At 27.7% G+C, this 26,136-nt stretch overlaps 2 protein-coding genes and 1 pseudogene across 4 annotated transcripts; 2 read left to right on the top strand and 1 right to left on the bottom strand.

Moving 5' to 3' along the window:
• Nucleotides 1-3,205, top strand: LOC114131386 (reticulocyte-binding protein homolog 1-like). Of its 2 annotated transcripts, none has more exons than XM_050201846.1 (5): nucleotides 1-169; nucleotides 531-698; nucleotides 761-973; nucleotides 1,526-1,726; nucleotides 2,883-3,205. In XM_050201846.1, the coding sequence occupies exons 2-5, from the start codon at nucleotides 539-541 to the stop codon at nucleotides 2,990-2,992; spliced, it is 684 nt and encodes a 227-aa protein (XP_050057803.1). In that variant the 5' UTR covers nucleotides 1-169; nucleotides 531-538; the 3' UTR covers nucleotides 2,993-3,205. The 2 variants fall into 2 exon arrangements, with proteins under 2 accessions (XP_050057803.1, XP_050057804.1); XM_050201847.1 differs by lacking the exon at nucleotides 1-169 and adding an exon at nucleotides 315-463.
• A 71-nt stretch (nucleotides 3,206-3,276) lies between these two features.
• On the top strand, nucleotides 3,277-22,030 carry LOC114131388 (uncharacterized; annotated as a pseudogene).
• LOC114131387 (uncharacterized) lies at nucleotides 3,472-6,369 on the bottom strand. Of its 2 annotated transcripts, XM_050201849.1 has the most exons (4): nucleotides 5,873-6,369; nucleotides 4,220-4,294; nucleotides 3,837-4,116; nucleotides 3,472-3,743 (listed from the first exon to the last, which is right to left on the bottom strand). In XM_050201849.1, exons 1-3 carry the CDS (start codon nucleotides 5,933-5,935, stop codon nucleotides 3,859-3,861), a joined length of 396 nt encoding a protein of 131 aa, XP_050057806.1. In that variant the 5' UTR covers nucleotides 5,936-6,369; the 3' UTR covers nucleotides 3,472-3,743; nucleotides 3,837-3,858. The 2 variants fall into 2 exon arrangements, with proteins under 2 accessions (XP_050057806.1, XP_050057805.1); XM_050201848.1 differs by lacking the exon at nucleotides 3,472-3,743 and having other exon boundaries at nucleotides 3,751-4,116.
• Nucleotides 22,031-26,136: the final 4,106 nt, after the last annotated feature.

The following is a 26,136-nucleotide window of genomic DNA, read 5'->3' as shown; positions in this document are numbered from 1 at the left end:
CCGTTTTCGTCCTTCTTATCAATGACAATAGCAAGTAAACAACTAGTTTCACTGTTTCAGAGATAATTATTTAGTATAGATTAGGTCAGTTACTTTTTAAAGTAACAAGTTAAAAAGGATTAAAGAGGATTACCATCGTTTACTGTTCATCGTTTGGTCATCTGAATTTGTAAGTATTGTAAACTCTGTAAGGATTTTCATCAATTCGTGTGCGTTCAATCGCGGTTTTTGTGAAGCATTTCATAGTTGTATTGTAATGTCATGTGCGATCATTGCTCTAACTATTTCTTTATGCCTTTATATCGGTTAGAGTAATCTAAGTCCACTCAATTATCAATTTTAAACATAATCGTACAACAGAAACAATACAATATGAACTATTTTTTCAAACTATTAATTCTAATAAAATTTAAAATGCTTTTTAACTGTCCCATGTTAAACACATTATGATTTTTATTCTAAAGTGATTTTTAACAATTATATTTTACCTAATAAAAATGAACTTTATATTGATTTTTTTTTATTTTCAGACTTCACTATGACGAGATATTTTAATACTGATATTGATAATATAATCACAGATTATGAATTATCCTACCAAAATACAATGGAGAATTTTATAGATGAAATTAAACGAAACAATGATAATATACTAAAAGTATACACACAAAAAATAGATGAATACAGCCAGACATTAAGTATGTATTTATATTACCAGATGTCTTATAGATTTTAAATGTATTGTATTGCCTGTTTTTAGAAAATCTCTCAGATGTAAATAATAAAATTGACAAGAGCCGTAATACACTTCAGCATATAGCTGACAAAGTCAAATGTGAACAACAGATATTGCAAACAGAAAACGATCGCTTAGAATCTATAAGTAATGAATGCAATAGTTTGAGAATTACAGAAATTGAGTTGGATGATGTTATAAATAAAACTAAAATGCAACTTAACCAAGTGTATAAAGGTAACTTAATTTATTATTTAGAAATTTAGGGAAAAATGTATATTATTATAATGGTTAATTAATCATTACTAATAATATACACTAATAATGTACACTGTTAAAAGTAATGATATACACTATATAAAACCTTTTTTTAATTATAATTCATGATTGTGAGTTGAAATTAGGAAATTTGTACTGTATAAAATATATAACTAAAAAAATTGCGAGTTATGTTAGATAATTTTGGATAGATATTACATATTATGTTCTTCGTGTAGATACGGACTTTTTACATTAAACACTAATCTAACTAATTCTACCAAATAATTACAATAATAAAATTCAAAGTATAATCAAACAAAAATAAATATTTTGGTATTTCTTCGTGAGTTATTTGATTACCATTTGGAATTTTTTTTTGGTCAACCATTATTATTAGTTACATTATACATTTAATTTTTGTTTATTCTTCAACAAAATCATTAATCACACTTAATATGTTCATGTAAAAGAAAATGTTTTGATATTTCGTTATTTTTATCTTAAAAATTATTATTTGTTTAATTTTAGAAAAAAAAGCAAGCATAAAAAAACTAAAAAGAGAAATAAATTCATTCCGAATTGGAGTGAATATGTATGAACGATTTTTACAGTTAAGTATGAATGTTGAAAGTAATGAAAAAAATTCTATAATCCATCTTACCATGAAAAATGCAAACAATCTCTCAGATTACAAAATTGTTTTTGAAGAAAATGATAACAATTTCAAACGTAAGTACTGTGTAACTACATTTATTTTATTTAGCATTATTTGATGGAAATTTTGTATTTATGAAATCAAATTATTTGCCCAAATAATAAAAGCTATTTTAATTTTTAAATAAATTAGAACACCTTACAATATTATAATATATTATGTACATTGTTGTGTTATATAGTATTTAGTACCTGTTTAAATAATATAACTAAACTTATATTTCATGCTGTGAAAATGTACTTTCCACTTGCTATTAGTTTGAACTCGTAAAACTTAAAATCATTAAAATAGAACCTAAATAGTAATTATAATGCCCTTGTTGTCATTAGTACAATTAGTAAAATTTTTTGTTACATCAGTAACAATTTTTTTCATGTATATACTATACAGACACGTATACCTAAAATACATTTTAAATTGTTTACATTTCATTGTACTAATTATCCGATGTGCATTTTGCAAAATGTTTTAGAATGCTTATAATTTAGTCTTTAAATAGTTTTTAACACTCAAGTTGATGATTTTAGATGTTCTAAGTCCTAGTCTCTGGTAATAACTAATAACCATTTAAATATAAATGTAATAAGTAAAAGCTTAATAGTTGGGATTAATCATTATACAACACATTTCAATGTAAAATCAATTTTTTCTTAAAAGTAGTTTTTGGATTTAGTTAAAAAAACAACATTTTTTCAATAAAATACCTACTAGATAGGTACTTGCTTTCTTGTAGAAAATTACAATTATAAATAATAACATTTCAATTAATAAAATAAAAAAATTGAATGTCAAATAAAGTTATATTGATACAATAAATGTTAATTTGTACAACTGGTTTATTTAAGTTGGACCATACTAATTCAGATTAAACAAAACTATATAAAGATGAGTTATAATTTTGATATTTATATACTTAATAATCAAATATCAATAAATAATTATAAAAAATATTACTTGATTAAAAAAAAAACCATGTGTACTTATATACTATTTAATAAATAGTATTTACCTATTTATGTAATTTATGAGTTATATGATATAATTTATAACCGGTACATAATACATTTAGTTACATAGTACAGTACAATACAATCACTAATTATTAAAATCAAATTTGTTTGAAACTTTTTTAATTTACCTACTTATTTTTATTTATGTTTGCATGCACAGTTATTGATATTACTCCACGTAGCCAGACAGTTATGAAGGCAGCGACTTTGTATAATAAGAACAAAGATATCCAAGGCCTGTTAGCTTTCTTATACAATACAAAAGAATAACCAATATATCATTTATATATTATTATAAACTGTATTATAGTGTATTAATTATGTCATGTTTTCACTGTTGTTCTCAAACTATGTATCGCGCTGTATCTTATGCGTTTTACTGTTTTGTATTTTACTAGCTTGTATGTAACACTTTTAGATTTTTATAACAAGCTAATTCTTTTTATAATTTAAAAATATATATCCCATTTGGGTAAACTTAACCTTATTTGTTTATTTTTTTACCATGACCTAGTTATACTATTGTGAATACCTCAACAAAATAATTAAATAACTTTACAATGGTGGTAGTTTAATAATATTATCAGACTGTCCTATCTCTATTATTGAAATATTTATATTGAGGTTTTCAGTTTTATTTTTTATTATAGACAGACGCATAACCATTATATGTTCCAGTATAGTTTTTAAAAATGTCTAAGACGCTTAATGTTATAGTTGATCATGTAAGTAAATTTTTAATATGAATATAGGTACAGATTAAATAGTTTTTAATAATTAATTAAATATATATTAAACTACATATAAGCAGCTTAAAGTTGTATTTAACACATTTTTAAATTGTTGATGAAATTAAACATTTCTAAACTTTAGAAAATACCTTATATTTTCTGAACTGTAATAAAATGTTGGTATGTTTGATACTTAGATGCCACCATATTTGTTGTTAATGACGAGTGACGGTAAGATTAATGATATCTCAGGATATGTAGGTGAAATATGGAAAATCATTGAAAAACGTCTGGAAATCAGGTACAATTATATATATTTTCATTCTTCAATTTTAAGTAATGATTAATATTTATAATGAAATATTTATTTGAAAAAATTGTACATTATGTTTATATTAATTCTGATCAATTGTTATCAATTGTTGGTCGAAGATTTTTAGTTTCCATTTCCTCATTATTTTTTGTTACAATTTCACTGACTGTTTTTTGTTCAGTTCCAATAACAATAGTTTTTGGTAATATTTCTTCGGCTTTTAGACTGGTTTCCAACGGCCGATCTCCAGTTTGTTGAATTTGTTCCGCATGGAGACCTCTGGTATTAAGCGTGGTTTCTCCGACGATCATCACTTCTGGTGTAGCTATAGTGTTTATTGGCCAATTGACCTTAAATCATACTCAATTTATGATTAATACTAGACTATGTACATTAAATTTTAAAATGTACATGAAAAAACTGCAAAAACAGTTAAGAATACACGTTCCTTACTTCTTGTTGTTGAGGCACGATGTCTTGCGTTGATGGAGGTGGAATGGTCGGAGGAGGAATTGGAGGAAAAATACTCTAAATTAGAACGTAAACAATTAAAGGTTAAGATCATACAGTCAAATTATATTATTTATAGATTATGCGCAAAAAGGGTAATTCTTTAAGCACGTTCACTCCCATTTTATCATTAAATCTAGCATTTCAAAGCAAACCTCGCTATTATATGCGATTATGCTTAAAAACTATGTTAACAAATATTAATCACAGAATGAAGTAACTGCATTTAAAGAGTAGGTACCCTGAGAAATATAAATTTTTATTCGAATGAAATCTCCGTGTTCATTGTTAAAAAATTATTTTTATGAATTTTATGATGTTGGTAACTATCGAAATTTGATCAAGTATAATTCCCAGTAAACAATACTTGTTCCTACTTTTTGGAAAGTATGGGCAATGGCGTAATTATAGAGAGGAAATTTTAAATAGGTATAATAATATTACTCCCTCTCCCCAGATATATCACCAGTAAAGTATCTTTAAATATTCGGAAATAAAGAAAGAATGCAATACATTTAATAGCATAAAACATTTATGAGATAACATTTTTTTTCTCAAGTTATAGTATATAAAGTACATTTATTCCATATTTCCTCTGTTCTATAATGTGTAAAATATGTTGACGTATTTTCTACGTTATCTCATATGGGCTACAAAAATATTTTATGAATTATGATTACAGGATTATCGTCATAGCACCTATTTTTCAAAGAAATCATAGAATTTTTATTATTGAAATCTTAGTATTATAGGTATTTAATATTATTTAAGGATATGCGTATCTACGATTTGCTTCTAAGCTATGTAATGATTTTAAAACTCATGTAAAAACAAACGATTAGGTTATAGTTTCTCGATTTTGGTGAATAAATTATTTTGTTCCCTCCCCAGTTATACCCAGTTACGTTACTGGTATAGAGGTATACCTACCATACCTATTATAAAAATTAAATAATAACACTGTCAGAGAATATTTAATATATTATGTAAAATGAACATAGAACCTTCAGCTTTTAAGTTATGTAATAACCTACGATTTATAAAATACCGATGAGTATAGCCAATATAGGTTCTTACAAATAGTACCTAAGCATATTTGCATAGATGTTATATTTTTAAGAATTCAAATAATAATAGAAAATAGTGCAATATATAGAGTATAGGCACTTGACTAAAATGGTAAATGTAATTATAATAATTATTAATTATATCTAGCTGCAATTAACATTATGTCTATATTATATATTTAGAAATATTACGATCTTTAAACAAGCGATTAAAATCATAATTTGAATAAGACGGATAAGTACGCGATTAAGCATGGGATTAAATCGAGTCGACGAGCGTTTCCGCGGTCAAATCGCCCATATGTGTGTATTTTTTATGTACCCATATTTACTACTCGTACATGTGTAATACATTAGACAAGCTTAAATTTAAGTATAATAATATTACGCACTTAAAGGTAGGTATATCAGTACTACTGGGCACCATTTATATATTATTTTATAATATAAAGAGTGACTGAGCACCAATCATAATATCGTGTACAACAGTACAACACATAATATACCTATATGGAAAACGAAAACTTACGCCGAGCACTAGTTCTCCGAAAAAGGACAAGCACAAAAGGACGAAAATCCACTTTCCCCTCATGTTGACGGGCGTCGCTGCGTTTTCCGACTCGACGACGGCACTATACACTATTAAAATATTGTAAATTACCTATACGATGAACGGCGGCGACGATATATCTCGCGAAACGGAACAGCTACGGAGGTACGCCAGCTATCGTCTACTCTCGTATACACGCGGGGGGCGGCGGCGGATAAGTCTTTTTCGCTTCGGCGGCCGGAGCACAAACAACGACGCGGTTAATTGGAAATTTATATGGCGCTTGGCAGTTCTCGTGGCGTGCGCGTAGACACGGTGATAATATTATGTTCGGTTCGTACGGCACACAATAATGAACGTGTCATTGAAAATGTAAAAACCAAAACATAAAAAAAAATTTTAAAAAAAAACACAAAATGCCAGAACAGCGCTATTGTATACCGCGTTTCTGGTACCGGTGTGCGTATATATATATATATGTGTATATATTTATACGTAAACGTGATAATTATATATACACATAATCCTGTATGGTATACCTCCTCTCCGCCGTGCAACATACGTCGAGTAATTATACACGCGTGTGTTTGCGAATTTTAAATTGTAAAACAAGGTGTTTACCATTATTTAAAAAATTTTTTCTCCCGTCGAGACCGATAAATCGATGTCAAGCAAATAACGACAGGTAATAACGTCGTGTGTGTGTGTGTGTGTGTGTACAGTGCGTTGTGTTTACTTATAAATATACCTAATAGTATACTTATTCGTCTTCGTTCGTCATATTATACGACCGAGGCAGTTATATATGTGCTACGATGATATTATTATCATTATTATGACAACTGGTTCGTATATACACACGTATTATGCGGCTCATAGGTGTAATTAATGCGAATATTATAATATGTATCGTTCACTTGCGTAGGTGTAAGTAGGTAATGTTTAACGATATTATTATGTGTAAATATATGCACAAAAACAGTAATAATAGTAGCTAACCGCTGTAAAACGCTCAATAAAGTTTTTTTTTTTTAAAAAAAAACTAGAGAGAGCAAAATAAAGAGACGTCTAAATTATGATGTATTAATAATAATCATGCCGTATATTATTATGGTCGTATTTAATATGCGTGTAAACATCTAAGTACGCGATTTTAAAACTGTATATTTATGGTGTTTATTAATAACGTGTAACAATGGGCGTGTCCGGCCTTGGCTCTATCAAAAGTGACGAAAGGTGGGGGCGGGTAAATTTATTACAACACTAAATGTGGAGGGCACCCCCTCATGTCTCACATCGTCGACTTCACGATTTTTTTACCGTGATATGCGTTTTGAATTATGCGACTTAATACTTATTTGCGCCAATTTAACGATTGTATATACAATAATAATAAATACATATGAAAATCAAGGCTCTAAGGGGTAGAGGGTAATCTACGATCTACCCTTCGCCTTCTCAAATATGACATTGACATATAGAATACATTATACTGATAAAAATATGTTTGTTTGCGAGCAGCAGCAATTACGTTCGTGGAGACTTCATTGCGGGCAGATCGATGTTAAAAGAAAACACTGGTGACGTCCTCTTGGTGCCGATCGTGGTCACCACTACTGACTTACAGATTTCGATTTTTCAATTCCGATTTTCAAAACATGGTACGTTACTACATACATTATATGCCACAAGAATGGCGTATAGCGTACGAATATGATATTGTAAATATAATTATTTTCATAACTGCAGCAGTGCATCGAGCGCCCGTTGATTCGAAAATTATTATAAATTGACAATTCTCCTCATAGGAAATTATTTAAGATATATAAGTACGATTTCTACAACGTTTTACATCGCCATAAATTTTACAATACTGCACTATTATGGTTATATAATGTTTAAGTATACATCATCGAACGACCTAACATTCTGTTTACATTCGATATTTCTATTTACGCAGTTTTTTTTTACGTAAATGCGTTTATTTTACTGCAACGGACGACGCAATACCTATATATAACTGCTTTAAGTATATTATATGAATTACTTTTATTTTAATACCGTAAAATCTCGAAAGCATTAAATCGCGATCGCTGTTTAAACGTAAATGACTATCATATACGAATCACGTAGTTGGTATGTACTGCATATATTATAATATACGAGTACGTACTGCTACAAGTCAGTGTGACAAAACAGTAAAAATCGTATAAGAACTGAAAACAATATATCGCTTTCCTTTTGTAAAATTTAACATAATATTGGGAAATTATACCTATTTTGTACACATGTTATACAAAATGTAATATACTCGTTATTTTTGTATTATTAATACCTAATTACCCATGTTTTATATACATTACGTACTATTATGTAGACAATATAATACTAAAACTGTGAATTACATTTATAAAATTAAAAAATAGTAGCATTAATGATAAATTTAAAAGTGTAATTTAATTTTAACCACAAAAAACGTTAGTTATGAAATACGAAATTTGAGAAATCCATATATGTTATCTCATCACTTATCATATACTGCTTAATTATTTTATCAAACAATACTCAATATTTTAAAATCTATTAATGTTTTTGAAGATACATTTTTTTTTTTTTAATATAATTTCCAATCGAGATAAAACAGCATTTTTTAAAATCATTATATTTTTTTATCGTTATTATTGTTTGAGTAATCACTTTTTTGAATGACAATATACATTTTTCATATCATATTATTCTAATGCAGAATATTTTTCGGAGTGTTTCGATATAAAAATCAAATTTGGACGAGTAATTTATGAGTTAAATATTTTAAGTTTTAGTTAGCACAGTACTAGTAGATCAACATTTTGTGGGGTATACCTCTCTTATACCTATCTACTACGCTTACTAAAACTTTAAATACATATAACTCATAAACTACTCATTCAAATGTCAATTGTTATGTACCAAAATACTCTGAAAAATATTCTGTTTAAAAATATGAAATTAAAATCGTATGTTACTTTCAAAAAATTAAAACATTACCTAACAATAAAAAATATTAAAAGTATATATTTTGTTATATTATGCTGTTTTATTTTGTCTGGAAATTATTTTAAAAAAAATATTTTTAAAACCAATAATAGATTTTGAAAAAATTTGTATTTTTTGATAAAAATAATCATCTTGTATTACGACGTATGATGTACTATTACAATTGTATTACTTATACAGTGAACCGTAGTCTCGACATATGAGAATCCCAAATATAAAATGCATAGAACTAACCTAAATGTATCGTCTTGATTTTGCAGGTACGAATTGTACGCTAAGTACACCGTCAATCGGGCTACTTCACTGTCATACTTGGTGACTTGGAGTCCAGAAGTATGGGCAGCATTTTTGTTGACGATGTTCGTGATCGTCGTGTGCATGTGGTTGGTCGCGAAAATCAGGTATGCAGTGCCACTGTCGAATATTATAATAAACACACGCACAGACACACACACATATATATATTTATATATTATAAATAGTATTTAATAAACGATAAAAGTGACATTTTTCGTAGGGTATTTAGTTACATGTTTTAATTAGCTTGTTTAAAATTATATTTCGTTAAATAAGTAAGCTGCGAACACGTATGCATAACTGCTACTGCCGCTCGTGTATGATAATTATAGACCGAGAAAAGGTCGGAACCTATATAATATAATACATATATTGCAGTTACAAGTCATAAATATTCATAAGTTATGACCGTCGAAGCAAATCGAATATTGGTCGTTTTTATTCCTTTCACTGGCGGAGAGAAAATATCTATCCTATAGATAATATTATCTTTACAATGATATATGCATAAAAACGATGCATGCCGTTTTTTAATAATAATGTACTTTTGTATATTATACTATACAATATTATTATTATAATGATACATTTAAATTAATATTAATTATTCAATCTATAGTAGACAATTTGATTTGATGAAATTCTAACGAAATAATATTGCTTATTAAAATCATACGAAAAAATATAAAATACCTTGAGAATATAAAAATAACAATTTATACATTAATTAGTTTAATTTTAATTTTTTTTTTTCATTAAATAGAATAGCTTTAAGAGTCATTTCTTTTAATTAAAATATAAAAATAAAACTATCATTAATAATTGTACAGTTATTTGTCGTCAGTTTCAGTAGTACCGTATGAACTTCAATGACTCTGTGGTCAAATAAATATTTACTTATCTTATCAAAACTTTAAATAACTTTAGTAAATATACCGTTTGTAATTTTCATACGTTATTTGGTACAAGTATAGATAACTACATTTAAATTTTAAATTCACAGCTGCTAAACACACACATATAATATACATTTGAATATTACTTTAATGTATTTACGAGAGAAGTTTTATAACATTTTCACGTATTGGCGGTTTTATTAAATGCAATAAAATAATTTAATTAAAAACAATGTTTTCACATAATATTTGTGTTATACATCGTACGAGTGCAGCTGCAATGGCGTAATATGTATTAGACTCATTTAATCGTTTTAAAACGTTTAAATATAGTAAAATAAAAGACAATCTCGATTCATTTAATTTTTAGAGCATTAGGTTGTAAAAAATAACAATATTATACTTGTTAGAGAACAAACTAAACATATTGAGAGTCAAAATATGTATACTTCCGCCTCAACTGAGTTATCTAACATATGAACTCAAGAATTCCGTTGTATGTGATATAAAAACCATAAATTATCACGCATTCACGTGTAATTATTATGTACGAAAATAAAACGAATCGGCCATTCGGTTTAAACGATTCGCCAGCCAAAACGAATATTATGTATATAATATATATATATTGTATGTAAAATATATAGTAAGACGAATCTATTCAAGCCAGTACAATAATATGCAAATGTAACCTTTGCAAACGCTCGTATAATGTTGGGTCTCCGTGCATTATCAGAGAGGGGTAAAATCAATAGCGTAGTATATATGTGTGCGTGCGTGGATGTTTATGTGTGTGTGACTGAACGTTTTTCACCCCTCTTTGATGGTCGTGAGCTTTGTACCAGGATCTTAGGATCCAGCCGCACGCTTTAAAGCTCGCAGGGCGTAAAGTGCACCAGCCCAGTTGACATTCCGAACTTTGCCGCGAAAAACATCGTAATTTTTGTTTCTTCCTTTATTATATACTTAAACAGATCATCCAATCAAAATATTATATCAATTAAAATTATTATTATTTTTATTATTTCTCTGCAGTTCGTGTGTATTTATGATAAACAAATATAAATTATATGTATATATATATTAATGACGTTTTTTACCGTAATTCGTTTGGAAAGAATAAAACGACTACGTTATAATGTACTTATTCGTATAATAGTGTGAGAATTCACAATAATTTTTAAATGCACGCTCTCTTCCTTTTTTTAATAAACTGACCTAAACACAAATGTTGTTTATACAAATTGAAGTGTTTTTTTTTTTTTTTTTAAGAAATGACGGATAAAGGATTATAAAAAACAGATAGTTAATTACCGGGTGAAATTTTCTCAATTTGGCCTGTAGTTGGTTACGTCAAATAGTATGCAATATTCTATACTCTGATATATGTAAGAATAATAGTTTATGTGTTTCAGACATTTTATTTCGTCGACGGACGACGTACCTGTGGTACATCCGCGGCAGACGCAGCGATCGGATACCGAATCTCCTAGCCTGATATCCTATTTCTTCATCGTATGGGGATCGATTTGCAGTCAAGGTATATCCACTATCCATCATATGTTAAAACTTGTATATGTAAAATCACGCTTACGAACAAACATCGAGGTTATGGTAGACGTAACGGTGATTTTGGTGTCGGTCCACCGTGACGCTGTTATGCGTATCTAAAACAATTGATGCCTGGTGATTAATAGTAACAAAACTTAAAAATGTAAATATTTATAAAAAGTACAGCCAAAATAAGCAGGGACATAGCAAGTATTTTATTTCGGAGGGAGACCCCATGGACCTCCTCTAGTTACTCTTGATAAGTTATAAAGCTAAAACTCAATCATACGTTTTTATTGTTTTTAAGATTCTTATTATCCATGTTTTAATATCCATTGGAGGATGATTTGTGAATTTCTGCAGTATCGTGACTTAAACATAATATCTAAAAATAATTATATGTTATCGATATAGTAGGTTAGGTTAGGTTAGATCCAATTCTATTTTACCAATAGAAAAATAATGAAATATTTCGTAGGCACCTATATTATAGTGCCTATTATATATAAAAGTTTTTAAAAAATTATAAATAATAGTGATCTCATATAGAGTTACATCACGTATAAATGAATAATTAAACATATTTTAAGCCTTTTCGAACCATAAATACGTACGATAATAAGTATAATAATTACACGATCTATCTCGATCATTATTGTCTTGTAGGACTTCACACCGTCAACACCAACGCCTGTTCCGTGCGAGTCGTATCCTGGGTCACGTTACTGTTCGGGTTGTGCATTAGCACGTCATACTCGGCCGTGCTGTTTTCCCGGCTGACTGTTGACAAATCTGACCTGGTCATCCCGTCGTTGGAGTCGCTATCCAGGCTGCGAACACACGTAGTGTGCGTGCGGCGCAACAGCTTTGGATACTTGCTGTTTAAAGTGACTATAATTTGTTACTATATTACTTATAACAATATTTAAGAGAACGCAGTCACTCATACGCTTTTTAAGGGATTTGATATACCTAGGTCAATTTATTAATGCAATATCAAAGAAAAATTTCAATTTAAATACATTTAAATATTACATACTAATTGTAAGTAAATCACAAATGGTATCTCATATCAATTCCGCATTGTTAGTTTTTGCGTAATCATAAAACAATATACAGAAATAAGGTTTCACTAGGGATGGAACCGAGAAGTCTAAATTAAATTATTCAAATTTGAAAAATATAAAAACAATAAAACATTTGTTCGTAATAAATAATAATGTAATAGATAATAACAGTATACGTATAATGTACAGTCAAAGTTTTCTTACTTTTTTGTCCAAAATTTAATTTAATTCTTCGAACTGTATGTAGCTGTCTCTATTTTACCCGTGCTGAATCTTCTTTATAGTTTATATTGTAAATTGTAATCAATCAATAATTTACAATAACACTACAAAAAAAAAAAAATTCGTTAACCATAGGACTTGGTAGTTTAGTTATAAAATATTATAATATATAATATGAGCTGTAAACGGCACTCACAATACGTATAACGAAATATGATAATAATAATATAAAATTGGGTAAGGTGACACTTTTCCCAATACATTTTTCACAATCTTTCTCAGAAGTTCTTTATCTCAATACCATTTTTCCTAAAAGTTCTTTTTCCCCAATAGTTCTTTTTCTCAAAATCATATTTCCATATTTCTCAATAAAAAATATAAATTATGTATTACTAAATTTAATACATATATTTATAATGAAAAAAAGTAGTACTTATAAATAAATAAAAATTAACAAATCCATCATATTTTAAAACAATATTATATATTTGTTCATTGACTTTCAGTCATACCATATTAAGACACTCTCTTATTTTTTGATTTTTTATCCCAAAGCCAGTTACCATAACATGCACTCAATTCTTTTCTAAGTTCAGTAAAAAATGTATAGACGCTATTGGATATTATCGTCTGGCAATTACTTGGAACTGATTATTCCAGACTTCTGACAAATTATTAGTTCTTGACAATCGTTGGAATACTATATGGTACTGGTTCCACAAGTTTGGAAAGAATTTGGATTCAATTCGTTTTCTTTGATCACTAGCTTATCTCTCATCAATGTAATTTGTCTACCATTAAATATTATATCAAATATAAACAGCTATTTTATTATAATATTATATTGTATATTAATTTATAAAAAAATGTATTTACCTCAAAATATTCTGCGATGACATAATATATTCGTCTAGTATATTTTGTTCTATTAAAGCATCAAACGTTTCTACTACTTTTTATGGTGGAACTGAAAATTCAAAAGTATCGGTAATCGTAGTTCCGAGCTTTATACTAGGATTTTCTAGATAATTATATTACTTTTGTAATCATTCTGCCCGGATACGACGATAAAGGCTTTAACAAAGATAAAATAAACAAACGTATGTTTAAACTCCAATTATTTATTATTTGTTATTTAAAATCCGTCACCTCATATTTTTGTTTTAGAATCTTTATTTCAAATATTGTTGGGCGTCTGAAAGTATATAACTTCATATACTTTAGAATCCACTGCTTCTTTTTTTTTTGACACCAATAGTACGTACTACCAACGGAACTTGATACATTTCATTAGTTGTCTAGCTGTGTGATGAGTTCTAATATGGTAAATATATAAATAAATATTATTGAAACAACATAACATTTTTCATCAACCAAACTGTAACAGTACTGGGGCTGCTACAGAATATTTACTAATTTTTTTTTTTTTATATCTGTCATAACTTATACCTTTTGGGGGTTTTTATAATATATCAATACCATGTTATCCAAAATTACACGTGATAACTCAAGCAGATCAGATTGAAACCCTTTTTATAAGAAAACCAATAAAATTGATTTTGGTTTTCCAAATGTGTATAATAGAGATTAGTGATATTCATCAACATGAAAAAGCTTTCTTCTTCCATTTGAATTTATAATTTTAATGAGACGCTTGGTTCCTTGGTATAAATACAAGTTAATGTATACGGAAAATATACGATGCTTTAATATAGAAGTTAATTTACGAAAAATCACAAATTGTGGTGACGTCTGTCAAAATGAAACAGAATTAGGTATGTCAGATATTGGAAGGTCATTCGATACCGACTATTTATACGATTAATCCAGCAATAAAAGTGATTACGTATAAGGACCATTGGTCTAGATAGAGAAATATCGACATAACGATAATAAGTAAATATATTATAAACGTTACCTACTTATATATAATATATTAAATATTATATGCTAATATTACATAATATATAGTCTATAATATAGATAGTAGATACAAACTATAATCTTGACATGCCATACAAATTCTTTATACCTATTACCTACATATATAATATTAAATAAGTAGGTACGCATAAATATCTTACAAAAATTATTATTATTATTTATTTTTTTTTTTTTTTTTGAAATGTATCGGAAGAAATTTTTTTTTGTAAATATTAAAATTAGAAATATAAGATTCGGAAAAAATGAAATTGGGAAAACTGTACTTACAATAATCATACAATTTTATTACTTACATTTTTAAATGTAATAATATATAGATGTACTTCGGGAATATAATGGCTTTATTATTACTACGCTATTGTAATACAAAATTTGAGTATTTTATTTTATAAAAGTATTTGACTTACCCATTATAAATATGTACACTAATAAATGATGTATGATGCGTAGGTAAATGGCAATTATTTAACATGGCATGACTGCATTGCGTACATATTATAGTAGGTGCACACAACTTAGTCAATATTTCTGAGTACTGTATATGTTAACTTGCATTATATTGAATTATTCAGTTTTTTCAGTTCAATAGTTTCATTAAATTTAATAAATTTAAGTTTATTTTTAAATTATCTTATACTTTTAAGTAATTAAAAGTGTATTAAAAATAAAGACGTTATTATGCATACATATGTTAACAATTATTATACAAAAAAGATACAGAAAAAATTAATTCAGTAACCTCAACTATTTACACAGTATTATTTTAATTATAATATTTAGATTGCTTTTTTTCTATTAAATTAAGTTTAAAAATTATTATTAAATTAACTACACATTTTTTGTTGTATGTATAACTAAAATAGTGGGTATTTTAAATAACATTCCCGAAAAATTTTAATTCGATTATTTACAATCGAAAAATGACTTTTCATGTTTGTTTTTCCATTATTAAAAATAAATTGAAGCAATATTTTATTATTTCATCTAAATAAGCAAAATATATATATATACATACACATATATAATAATAATATGTATATTGTATGTATTAGTGAATTTTTAATGATACTTTTTGCATATTTTAAATTTTTAATGTGCTTGTTGCATATTTTATTGGCTTTAACTTGTATAATGACATAGACCTCATACCTGTCTGTATATTATTATAGGTGTCACATAATCATAATATTACGGTCAAGTATCAATAAATAAACGTATTATCAAATATGATATTAATATTATAATTTACAGGCGAACGAGACGGATACGTTTATAATGGAACGGTGGCTGGGAGTGGTGAACGTTCCACCGTGCCCCCAATACGAGTACGGCGACATCGAGGTGATGGCCAAGTCGGTGTGCAGTGATCAAGCAATATTGGTGTTGGAAACACCCATGGTGATGTCCAGGGCTATGAGCCACCAGGATGGATGCCGAGTAATGTCAGTGGCCGGTCGTCACGCGGTCGCTTACGCGTCAGTGTTGACGGTCAAGGGATCACGGTACACGCCACTGATTAACGAGATGCAAGTATATAATATACTTATGCTATGTGCTATATATAGTGTATACTTATGGTTTGTCAAGGCAATTCCTATGATCCGTGAAGCCGGATGTGAAAATAAAATGAAGTCTAACATACATTTATGTTTACAAGACGTGTCCTGGAAGTATAGGTGTCTACTTTCTTGTCATTTATATCCATTGATTCAAAACAAAGGAATTAACAGTCTTTTACTAGTAGCAGACAAAAATAGTGTTATTCTTGCAATATTCTAAAAAATCAAAAAACCATTAAACGATACCATTTACCTCCAAAACTAAATTAAAACCATCATGAGTAATAAATGTGATAAAACCCTAGTTTTCTGAAATTATTACCCACAATATATTTTGTAATTTTATTCCTAATGCCTAATTAAACGTCGGTTAAATAGTATCGCATATTTTATTTTAAAATACAATGGAATTTGATAACAAAATAAAATCAAAACACAACTAAACTTAGTCTGATTCGTTAAATTGCAAATAACGGATGCATCTGCCATAATAATTCGCACGATATTATTTTAGTGTCCCTATCCGGCAATCATCTATATTCTATACATAAGGGCGCGGCATGAATGGAATTAATTATTGATACCCATTTGTCGTCTACCACTCCACTACGCAGTTGTCAAAAAAACCATTCCCATAAATTACATATTTTATGCGAATCAAATAATATACGATATCTTAATAGACTATAGACAATAATACGATCTAACTAAATATACTAAACACAATTACTTTTTGGCGAGACGCCACTAAGACTTAACACTTAAATAAAGTATATCAATATCACAGTATGGGTCTCATCTATCTGTAATAATAATTAATACAGCAACGTGTAGATAACTATTTCGTATAATTCAACGTTAGATTCAGCACTGCAGTTTGATAACTTGAAACAAGAGTAAATATCCGAGTGATTTTTTTTTTTTCGGAAAATCGTGAATAGACATTATTACAAATTATTAAGTTTGTTTTTTTTCATATAGTTTTTAATTAAAATAGCAATAAATAACAATTTTAATTTCGTCGATGTAGGAAGGATATATACATTTCTTGTCTATATCGTACCCCGATACCCGTTATATTATATTTGAGACTATTCATCTTTTTCTACACTCGTCCAATCTATGTCACGATCTCTAATTAACAGTAATTATGTAATATAATATTACATACGCTGCAGGTTTTAATAGCAGTGCTATATCGTATGATTGATGTGGGTGCATTAAAATTTAAAATATAAAATACTATAGGCATCTGCCAAAAATCAAAATATGGTTTTAACAAACTTTACACAAAATATTTAAGAGATAATGTGTTTGTACGATAAATTAATAACAAGCGATTGAGAAAAACTCATATGAAAAACAAAAATGTACGTGAATAATACTAATATACATAATATACCTATATATAGGTACCCAGGTCGATTTATTCGAAAATAAAATACTATTCTGTGCGAGCATTATACATATAAAACAATACATCTATGTTCTATATAATATATAATATATTACATATAATGTACTGTGATGGTATTATACTATATATGCAAGCGGTCAACCTACTCGACCCACGGGGACATGTCTCAAGGTACCGGAAAACGGCTGCAACACGCCACCGTCGTTTAAAATTCGAGAAAAAAATATCGTATATCATTTTTCGCACGACATTGCTGTTTACCTCTGCGTAACAATATACATCGTACCGGCGCCGGGAATTCGCAAATTTTTTGCTGATCGAGCACACGTGAAAATAAAAAATGTCCGATCGAAAATAATGTCATAGTATTATGCAGATAGCTTACCGGGGGAGGTTCCGATCGTCGTCGCAACATATTATCCCCAGTTCGGTCGCCGTGGGCGGTAACGAGCGCGATCCGTCGCACGGCTGTTGATTCCGGGTTATGGTTTCATACGTCCGCCAGATAGAGTTACGCGGCGTGATTATTATTTATATTATTGTTTTATAAAAACGATTAAACGAAATTCCAACGCCGGCCACTGTCCGAACGACCGATCGATAAAACATTCCGATAACAAATAATAATAAATTGTTAAAAACGATATATAAGCGACAACTATTTAATAAATGGTTTTATAGTGTATAAATTCACTTAAGTGAATAGGTTTAGTAGAATTCGATTTCTGAATCGTTCGTTTATCGCATTTGAAATATTATCATAAGAACGGTCTAAAGGGAAGCTTAACTCTCAATCCTATAATTTTCGATTAATAATAATATAAGCAATTTTTCAAGCTTAATATTGAACGAATTTCTAAAATTTTAACTCAATGAAAAAATTGCAAAACTGAACTTTTAACCAATCTCAGATAAAAATTTACAATAAAAAAAAAAGATAAAACAAAAAATGACCACACGCATTAATGCTTTTTCGTATCGAATTCAGTCGATTTCGTTCCTTTTCCTATGTAATATACTATAATGATAGAAATAACGCACAATGTGACACCATTATAATAATATATTATTACGAAAGTCTAAGGCAGCTGCTGCAATGACGCTGAACCATATATCGTTATATTATATAACATAGTATTATCGAAATCTCAGCAGTTTACAGGCCAATATACCTTACGGCCCTCCTACTATAGCAGATCCATTCGTTTGAGATTTTAAACGGAAATACACCGTGATCTTGTCGTTCTTCAAAATTTACCATAAAGTATACAATTTTCGAGTTAAAAACAAATATATGAAATTCCTTATCGGTTATTAATTTAAGTATTACACCTATTCAATAATATATATTATAATATCACATTTTAGATATTTTTCTTGAATTATAAGTCAATATACGAATATTACAATTACCACTAACCAAAATAAATATTGTATATCGATTACGTATACTTAATAGCTATATAACGGTAGTGTGACAATGAGTGCTATACCACAGTTAAAAAGTCATTGACACGTCGTCAAAAGAAAAACGATTTAGTCTTGTAACACATTTAACTATAGTTATTGATAGCAAAAATTGGACGAAAATTCGTACCAAAAAAAAATGTTTTCAAATAAACTACACAAAAATTATTAATTATGGCTAATCCGTCATCGATTTAATAAATATATCAATTGTTTATGATCACCGTATATATAATATAACTGAAATCGCGATTTGCTTACACTAGTTTAGTTTTATGGAAAAAGGAGAGGATATACGACAAATAATTAGTTCTATATTTTTTTTTTAGCCTTTAGTCACTTAACTTACGAAGACATGCGTCAAGTAAAGTCCGTATACTAAAAGTTTTAATTCTCAAAATATTTTAACCAAACCACCAAAAATACTCGATATATTATGTCCTAGTATTTTTAATTCAAATAATTTAAATTGATCTCGTTAAGTCACTTGTCAAGTAAATTTTCATGATTTCATTAATCAGGAGAAGAGGGGAGAATACTACAAGAAATATTCTAAAATGACATTCTTAAAATACAAACTATTTATATATATTTTATAACTTGAATAATAAAAGTTTGAGAAATAATGATTTCGAATTAAGCGACAATTTTTTTTTATTATTCATAAGATGTTTACCATTGTCAACTACTCACGTGAAATTATTGGCACGACATTTCTTATAGCAATATATCAATTAGTGCGTATGACGATAGTATGTCAGTATGCATACATATATATAAACAATATACACATATATAATATATAAATTCATAGACGCAACTAGAGAACTAGGAGGGGCTAGGGGGCTAAGTCCTCCCTAATTTTTCTGTCATGTGACTATAACTTATTTTGTGCAAATTTAATATATACTATTATAGTATGTTGTATAAAATGAAAAATACACGTATTCAAGAGCAAAAATATAATAAATTAAAAAGCCGACGAATATAGAATAAATAAAATAACAATTATTTGTATTCATTTTTCGATTATGAATGTATAATATAATATAACATTTCAAATGGATGTAAATACATTTGTTTGGGGCTATAGCCTCCCCCCCCCCGAATTTTTACCTTAGTTGCGCGTATGAATATATTATAATGTGTACATGGATTTAACCGATATCGTCTCCCACACAGAATGGTGTCGCTACTCACCAACGGCGTGGTGGATTACTTGCAAAAGAAATGGCTGTCTAGGGAATTTCGGGACTGGACTTTCACTGAAGCCGACAGCATCGGAGTGACCATCGGGCACGTACGAGGACTGCTTGTCGTCCTCGGCTTGTCCGTCGTCGTCGCCACTGTCATAATGCTCGTCGAATTGGTCACCGCTGGATCTAACCTACCCATGAAGTCGATCCCGTTTCGTGACGTTGGTCGCAACAGCCGAAATAACGTTCATAGTATAAGTGCTAATGGTATCCGTTGGTGCAAATTTCGTGAGCGCTAAATATACTAGTTGTACTATAGCTCCCTACATTTTATAAACCCAATTCAAGTTAATAAACGTACTTGGTGGACAACTCAAACTTCATTACACGGCAACCAAACGTATAGGTTACAAGAGTTGGTAGGTATGGTAGGACTCCTATCAGATTAGGTTTTTCGATTTTTTTTTTTTTTTAATTGCCATAATATATAAGCATTAAGCACAGCATAATAATTCTATAAATTTGTATATTAAAGAAGAATTGAAAAAACCATATATAATATACACAATAAGATCATTGAACAATAATACAGCCAATAAAGATACCTATATAAAATTTATATTATATTATAAATGTATATAGGATAAAGTTGTACGAGGAAAAATAATTTCGCAGACAGCTTTAATAGTGAACAAAACACCACACACGGATAATGAGGATGATCCTCAAGATATTGACGCTGTTAGTATAAAAAAATATAAAATACCTAATAATTTAAAGCATATGCATTTATTTGAAATGAAATAGCATTCATATAAATCTTTATTTAAAGGAACCTAACAGTAGCAAAAGTTCCATCTACGGAAATTAAGTGAATAATATTTTTAATGGAGCATTAACTAGTAGAAAAATGGTTCAAGCTAGTTTTCCGTACGTCTTAATAATTTTTAAATATTATTAATCAATTAATTAATTAATATCACCTATCAGAATATAGTTTTACCGATATATCGATATATCGATATTTATCTTTTCATATATATCAAATAGCGATATTGATCATTGTGATATATCGAAATTAAATTCAGTTAGAGCATCCCTAGGAAGGAGCAGGGGATATCGACTACCACCGAGTAGCGACACAACACCACTTAATGCTTTATTCTTGAAAATAATTTTATCTAAAGATTTTCAGTCCATGTCGACAAATATTTATAAAACATTTATTATAGAAATATCATGGGCGTATAACAGTGAAAACACTCATTACTATTTTGAAAGTAATAACTTCTTAGAACATTTTTTTTTAGACAAAAAATGTTAACATATTATATAATATCAACATTATTCTATTCACCGAATTTAGATTCAAAAATAACTATAATATAAACTGATACATTTAATTAAATTATGTTAGTATTAAATTACTGCTTTGTTATTAATTATTCGTTTGTCTATAATATATTTATATGCGACTATACTATAAAAAGCAATAAAATATTTTTAAAAACTCTTCTTTTCTAGCATAGCCTTTTTTCCAATTTTTAAAGGTTAAAATATTATATAATAATATGATTACTGATTAGTATACCATTTACGGAATATATAAGTACCTATGTTATTTATATAATATATACCTACTCGTATAATACTAATGTTCTACTAGTATTTAAATACAGCACTTATTAATTATTATACTTCATTCTCAAGTAGAATTGCAAAATGTTTTATACAAGTGGTTTTGTAAAAACACATTTTAAATAATAACATTTAAAACGTATCAATTGACGTTTAAAATAATGTTTTATAATAGTTTAATTTATTTTCAATAAACAAATATTGTATTTTTAGGAAATTGAATTTTTGAATTCATAATTTTAATTTCTAATGTTTTAAATAAAACATTGATAATAATTTAAAAAATAAAATTATTTTAAAAAGATTTTAATTTTTTTTTTTAACCGTTATAAACAAAAAAAAAGGTAGTAAGTGAGTACCGCGCTGTACTATAATACCAGGTTTCGAGTGGATCACTGTAATAGATGTATTTAATTTAAATTCAATGATGTATACTTAAACGGTCATGAGCTGAGACAGCCTGTCAGCCTACAACACTAAGTACATTTTATGATATGTATTTTAATATCACTATTAAGATAAATTATTTTACTATTAGTATTACAGTAAATTGGTTTAATATTTAACAATTATATAAATACTTGGAGAAAATATAAATTTTCTACAGTTAGTTATTTTTGAATAACAATAAAATAAACAAATCAATTTCGTCAAAAACTGGTTTAGTGTTAAATTTATAGTTTTTCCTCGATGGTTTCCCCCGATTATTAAGAAAAAATAACAAATTTTTTTTATTTTTTTACCTTCCCTTAAGTATCAACTAGTTTCAATTTCATAATAGAAACCATCTTCAAAGTTGAAAATTAAAACATTTTTAGTTTTTACTGTCCCAAATGATGGTGATGACATACAAACAACACACATTGTTGTAAAATCAATACTTTCATCACTTGTTTCAGACATAATTTCAAAGGAATAAAACGTTTGAGTATAATTTAAAAAAAAATTACGGATAGTACTATGAAGTATTTAAATTTGTACTACCAATCGAATCGTAATGTTATTACTCGAACATCATTCAACATATTTTAGTTAATGTCATTAACCGAAGCGATACAAAGTATTCAAATATTCAAATTTCAAATGAACTAAAAAGATAACTAAATAATTATCACTATTTCTGTTAGTTATGGGCTGATGACTATCGACTGTTTATTGATTAATGGTTGATGATCACAGAATTTTATTTTTTAAAGACGGCGGGCCGGCGTATTGTATTAAAAAGTTATAGTCAAAGTTCATCAGATGATATAGTATATAAAATACTATAGAACATCAAAAGTTCGTTTTACCCTCTATTCCTCACATATCCACTCAATTATTTATCTTTATCAATATCAATTGTATGTGGATTTATATTGGATGTTACATCGATTTTATTTTATTATAATTTATAAGGGCTATAATCTTTACTATAAATACTTTAATTATTAAATACCACTCGTTAAAATTTTGAAATAAGTACCTATATTAAAAAATTTAAAAATATTATTCTCTAAATAATTTTAAAAAAAAGGAGGGGGTTCTCATTTGAAAAACAAAATTCTTGTATTGTCACACAAAAAAAATCTCAAGAATTTAAAAATATAATCTTTAAGTAGATATATTAAAAAATTCAAAAAATCATAATTTGAATAAATGTATTATTATTTATTTACCACATTTATTAACCACAATAGGTACATAATTTTTGTTTTCAAATAACAAATGATTATCATAATTATAAAATTAATTTAACTTAGTAAGTAGTTGAGAATTATTTTTATCGGAAATTCCAAGTAATGGTTCCATCTAGGGGCGGTGTAGATACACCACTTTGTATAATACTTTCAAACTACCTTTTGTTTATAACATATGAATTATGTACTTGGACACCTATACGAGTATGGTCTATACATTAATTAGAAATTATACAGCATATATTGAATTAGTGAATTCTCAACGATGTTTCAGAAATTAAAATCAAGCATAAATAAATAAATTTAATGTATGTATTTTAATATATTATATTTTGTTGTATGTGTGCACGTTTTGAATTGTTTCGAACATAAATAGCTACCTATTTAATTATTGTGATAAAATTTGCTTTCTATCGACAAAAATCGTTTTTACCGGATGTAAACATTAAATTATATACATATAAATTTAAAATATATATATATATTGTACGTCTAAAATGGGAAACAGCACAAAAGGACTTTGTTCGATTTAAAGGGGCCGGAAACGACTGTGCATAATATAACAACTCAGTTTATCTTATATAAGATGCTAAATTTCGGAAAAACCATATAAACGAGTATACACTGCAAGATTTCGACCTAACAGGCTACTAAAGCCAATGATAAAATAACATTATACTATTTATTTTTTGTATAATTATATTATTTCCGGTCTTCAATATTAATAAAGATGTGACTTGTAATGAAATTCACTTCTACGAAGTAGAAATAAGATTATAAAATTGTAGCTTTTAAAAAAATGTGAATAAAAAAATGCCTTAAATATAGGTATTTTTACTGTCACTCCTTCACAGGCAGCAGATGAAATAATATTTTTCCGCATATGTTCATATTATATGATATTATTGTATCATCAATAAATGTTCGATGACACAAAACGAAATAATTAAAAATAAAATGTTATGTTTGAACAATTTATTTTATAATCTTTATTAAAACACTGACAAATAGTGCGGATTATCATTCAAATTAAAACGAGTTACAAACAAGTTACTCACTGATAAGTGTATAAATATTATGAGTATATTCGTAAACGTATATGCTTCATAAAGATATGTATATAGGCACGACAATATCGACACACTAATGCCTGAAAAACTATGAAAGTATAAAATCATCATAAAGTCTACAATCCATGTGGCACACGATGATTTCGTCGAACACAACAGAAATTATTCACCAGACAGGTTGTTAACGATTTTATATATATTTCTTTTATTAATTTATACTATATATTCTCGAATTTAAAATAAAACAAATTGAATTCATTAAATTGATTTATTCTAATCGAATTCTGTGATGTAAAATTAAAATTGAATAATTAAAAATGTGACAGTTGTCATGTGAAAAATAAATAAAGGATTCGATTTGTATTAAATGATTTTTGAAATGCGCAATATCCAATGAATACCTACTAAATGAAAAATTATCTAAGATCCCATAAATATGAGAAACGTTTTTAATTTCGAATATTTATTTCAAAGCTGCAGAATATATTAACTTTTAAAATAATGAGTGTTTAAATCGTACGTTAATTGTATTGCAGTCTAATGTATAGAAATAAATATGAAAAAATTGTATTAATTATAGCGGTGCTGAAATAATTTTACCTCGGCGGTATAACTCATTTTCCTGCATAAAATATTTAAAAATAAATTCTAAACTCGGTGATACAAAATGGCACGAAATAATATAGAACTGGTAAAAAAAATTCAGAGGTGCCAGAATAATACACCACCTGAGAAAATATCCTTCAAAAAAAATAATCATCAATTATTGTCCACAATTTTACATAATATTATATATACCTATTATAGTCCTATACATAATACACGTCTTACAAAAGTACAAAATTCGGACGTTATCTTAAAAAGCTATGTGAATTTAAGTTTTATTGCTGATGTTTACGTCTTGACAACACGACGCAAAGTATTGTGATGGTTATATTATTATGTTATTATGTATAGAAAATACGAGCAAAATTTATTCAAAACTAATCATTTATATATATTTTATGAATTATGTTTTATAATTCAAATGAGTTTGATGAATATAAATTAATGTTATGATACAGTGTAGTTCCATTCGATATTATATTAATTTCTATATTTACATTTATTATTGTTTTTCAATACCTACTAAAAAATATGAATAACTTAAGTATAAAAGTAATAATTTATACATTTATTCCAACAGCTTAAAAAAACAATAAAA

Source organism: Aphis gossypii, chromosome 2 (genome assembly GCF_020184175.1).
Source record: "Aphis gossypii isolate Hap1 chromosome 2, ASM2018417v2, whole genome shotgun sequence".
Taxonomy (NCBI): Eukaryota; Metazoa; Arthropoda; class Insecta; order Hemiptera; family Aphididae; genus Aphis; species Aphis gossypii.
This window is presented reverse-complemented; position numbering and strand designations above follow the sequence as displayed.

Coding starts and splice junctions, on each gene's coding strand:
- LOC114131386 (XM_050201846.1), top strand. CDS start 539: ATGACGAGATATTTTAATACTGATATTGATAATATAATCACAGATTAT. Junction 699..760: donor TGAATACAGCCAGACATTAA/GTATGTATTTAT, acceptor GCCTGTTTTTAG/AAAATCTCTCAGATGTAAAT. Junction 1,727..2,882: donor AAATGATAACAATTTCAAAC/GTAAGTACTGTG, acceptor TTGCATGCACAG/TTATTGATATTACTCCACGT.
- LOC114131387 (XM_050201849.1), bottom strand. CDS start 5,935: ATGAGGGGAAAGTGGATTTTCGTCCTTTTGTGCTTGTCCTTTTTCGGA. Junction 4,295..5,872: donor TCGGAGAACTAGTGCTCGGC/GTAAGTTTTCGT, acceptor GTTCTAATTTAG/AGTATTTTTCCTCCAATTCC. Junction 4,117..4,219: donor TCGTGCCTCAACAACAAGAA/GTAAGGAACGTG, acceptor GTATGATTTAAG/GTCAATTGGCCAATAAACAC.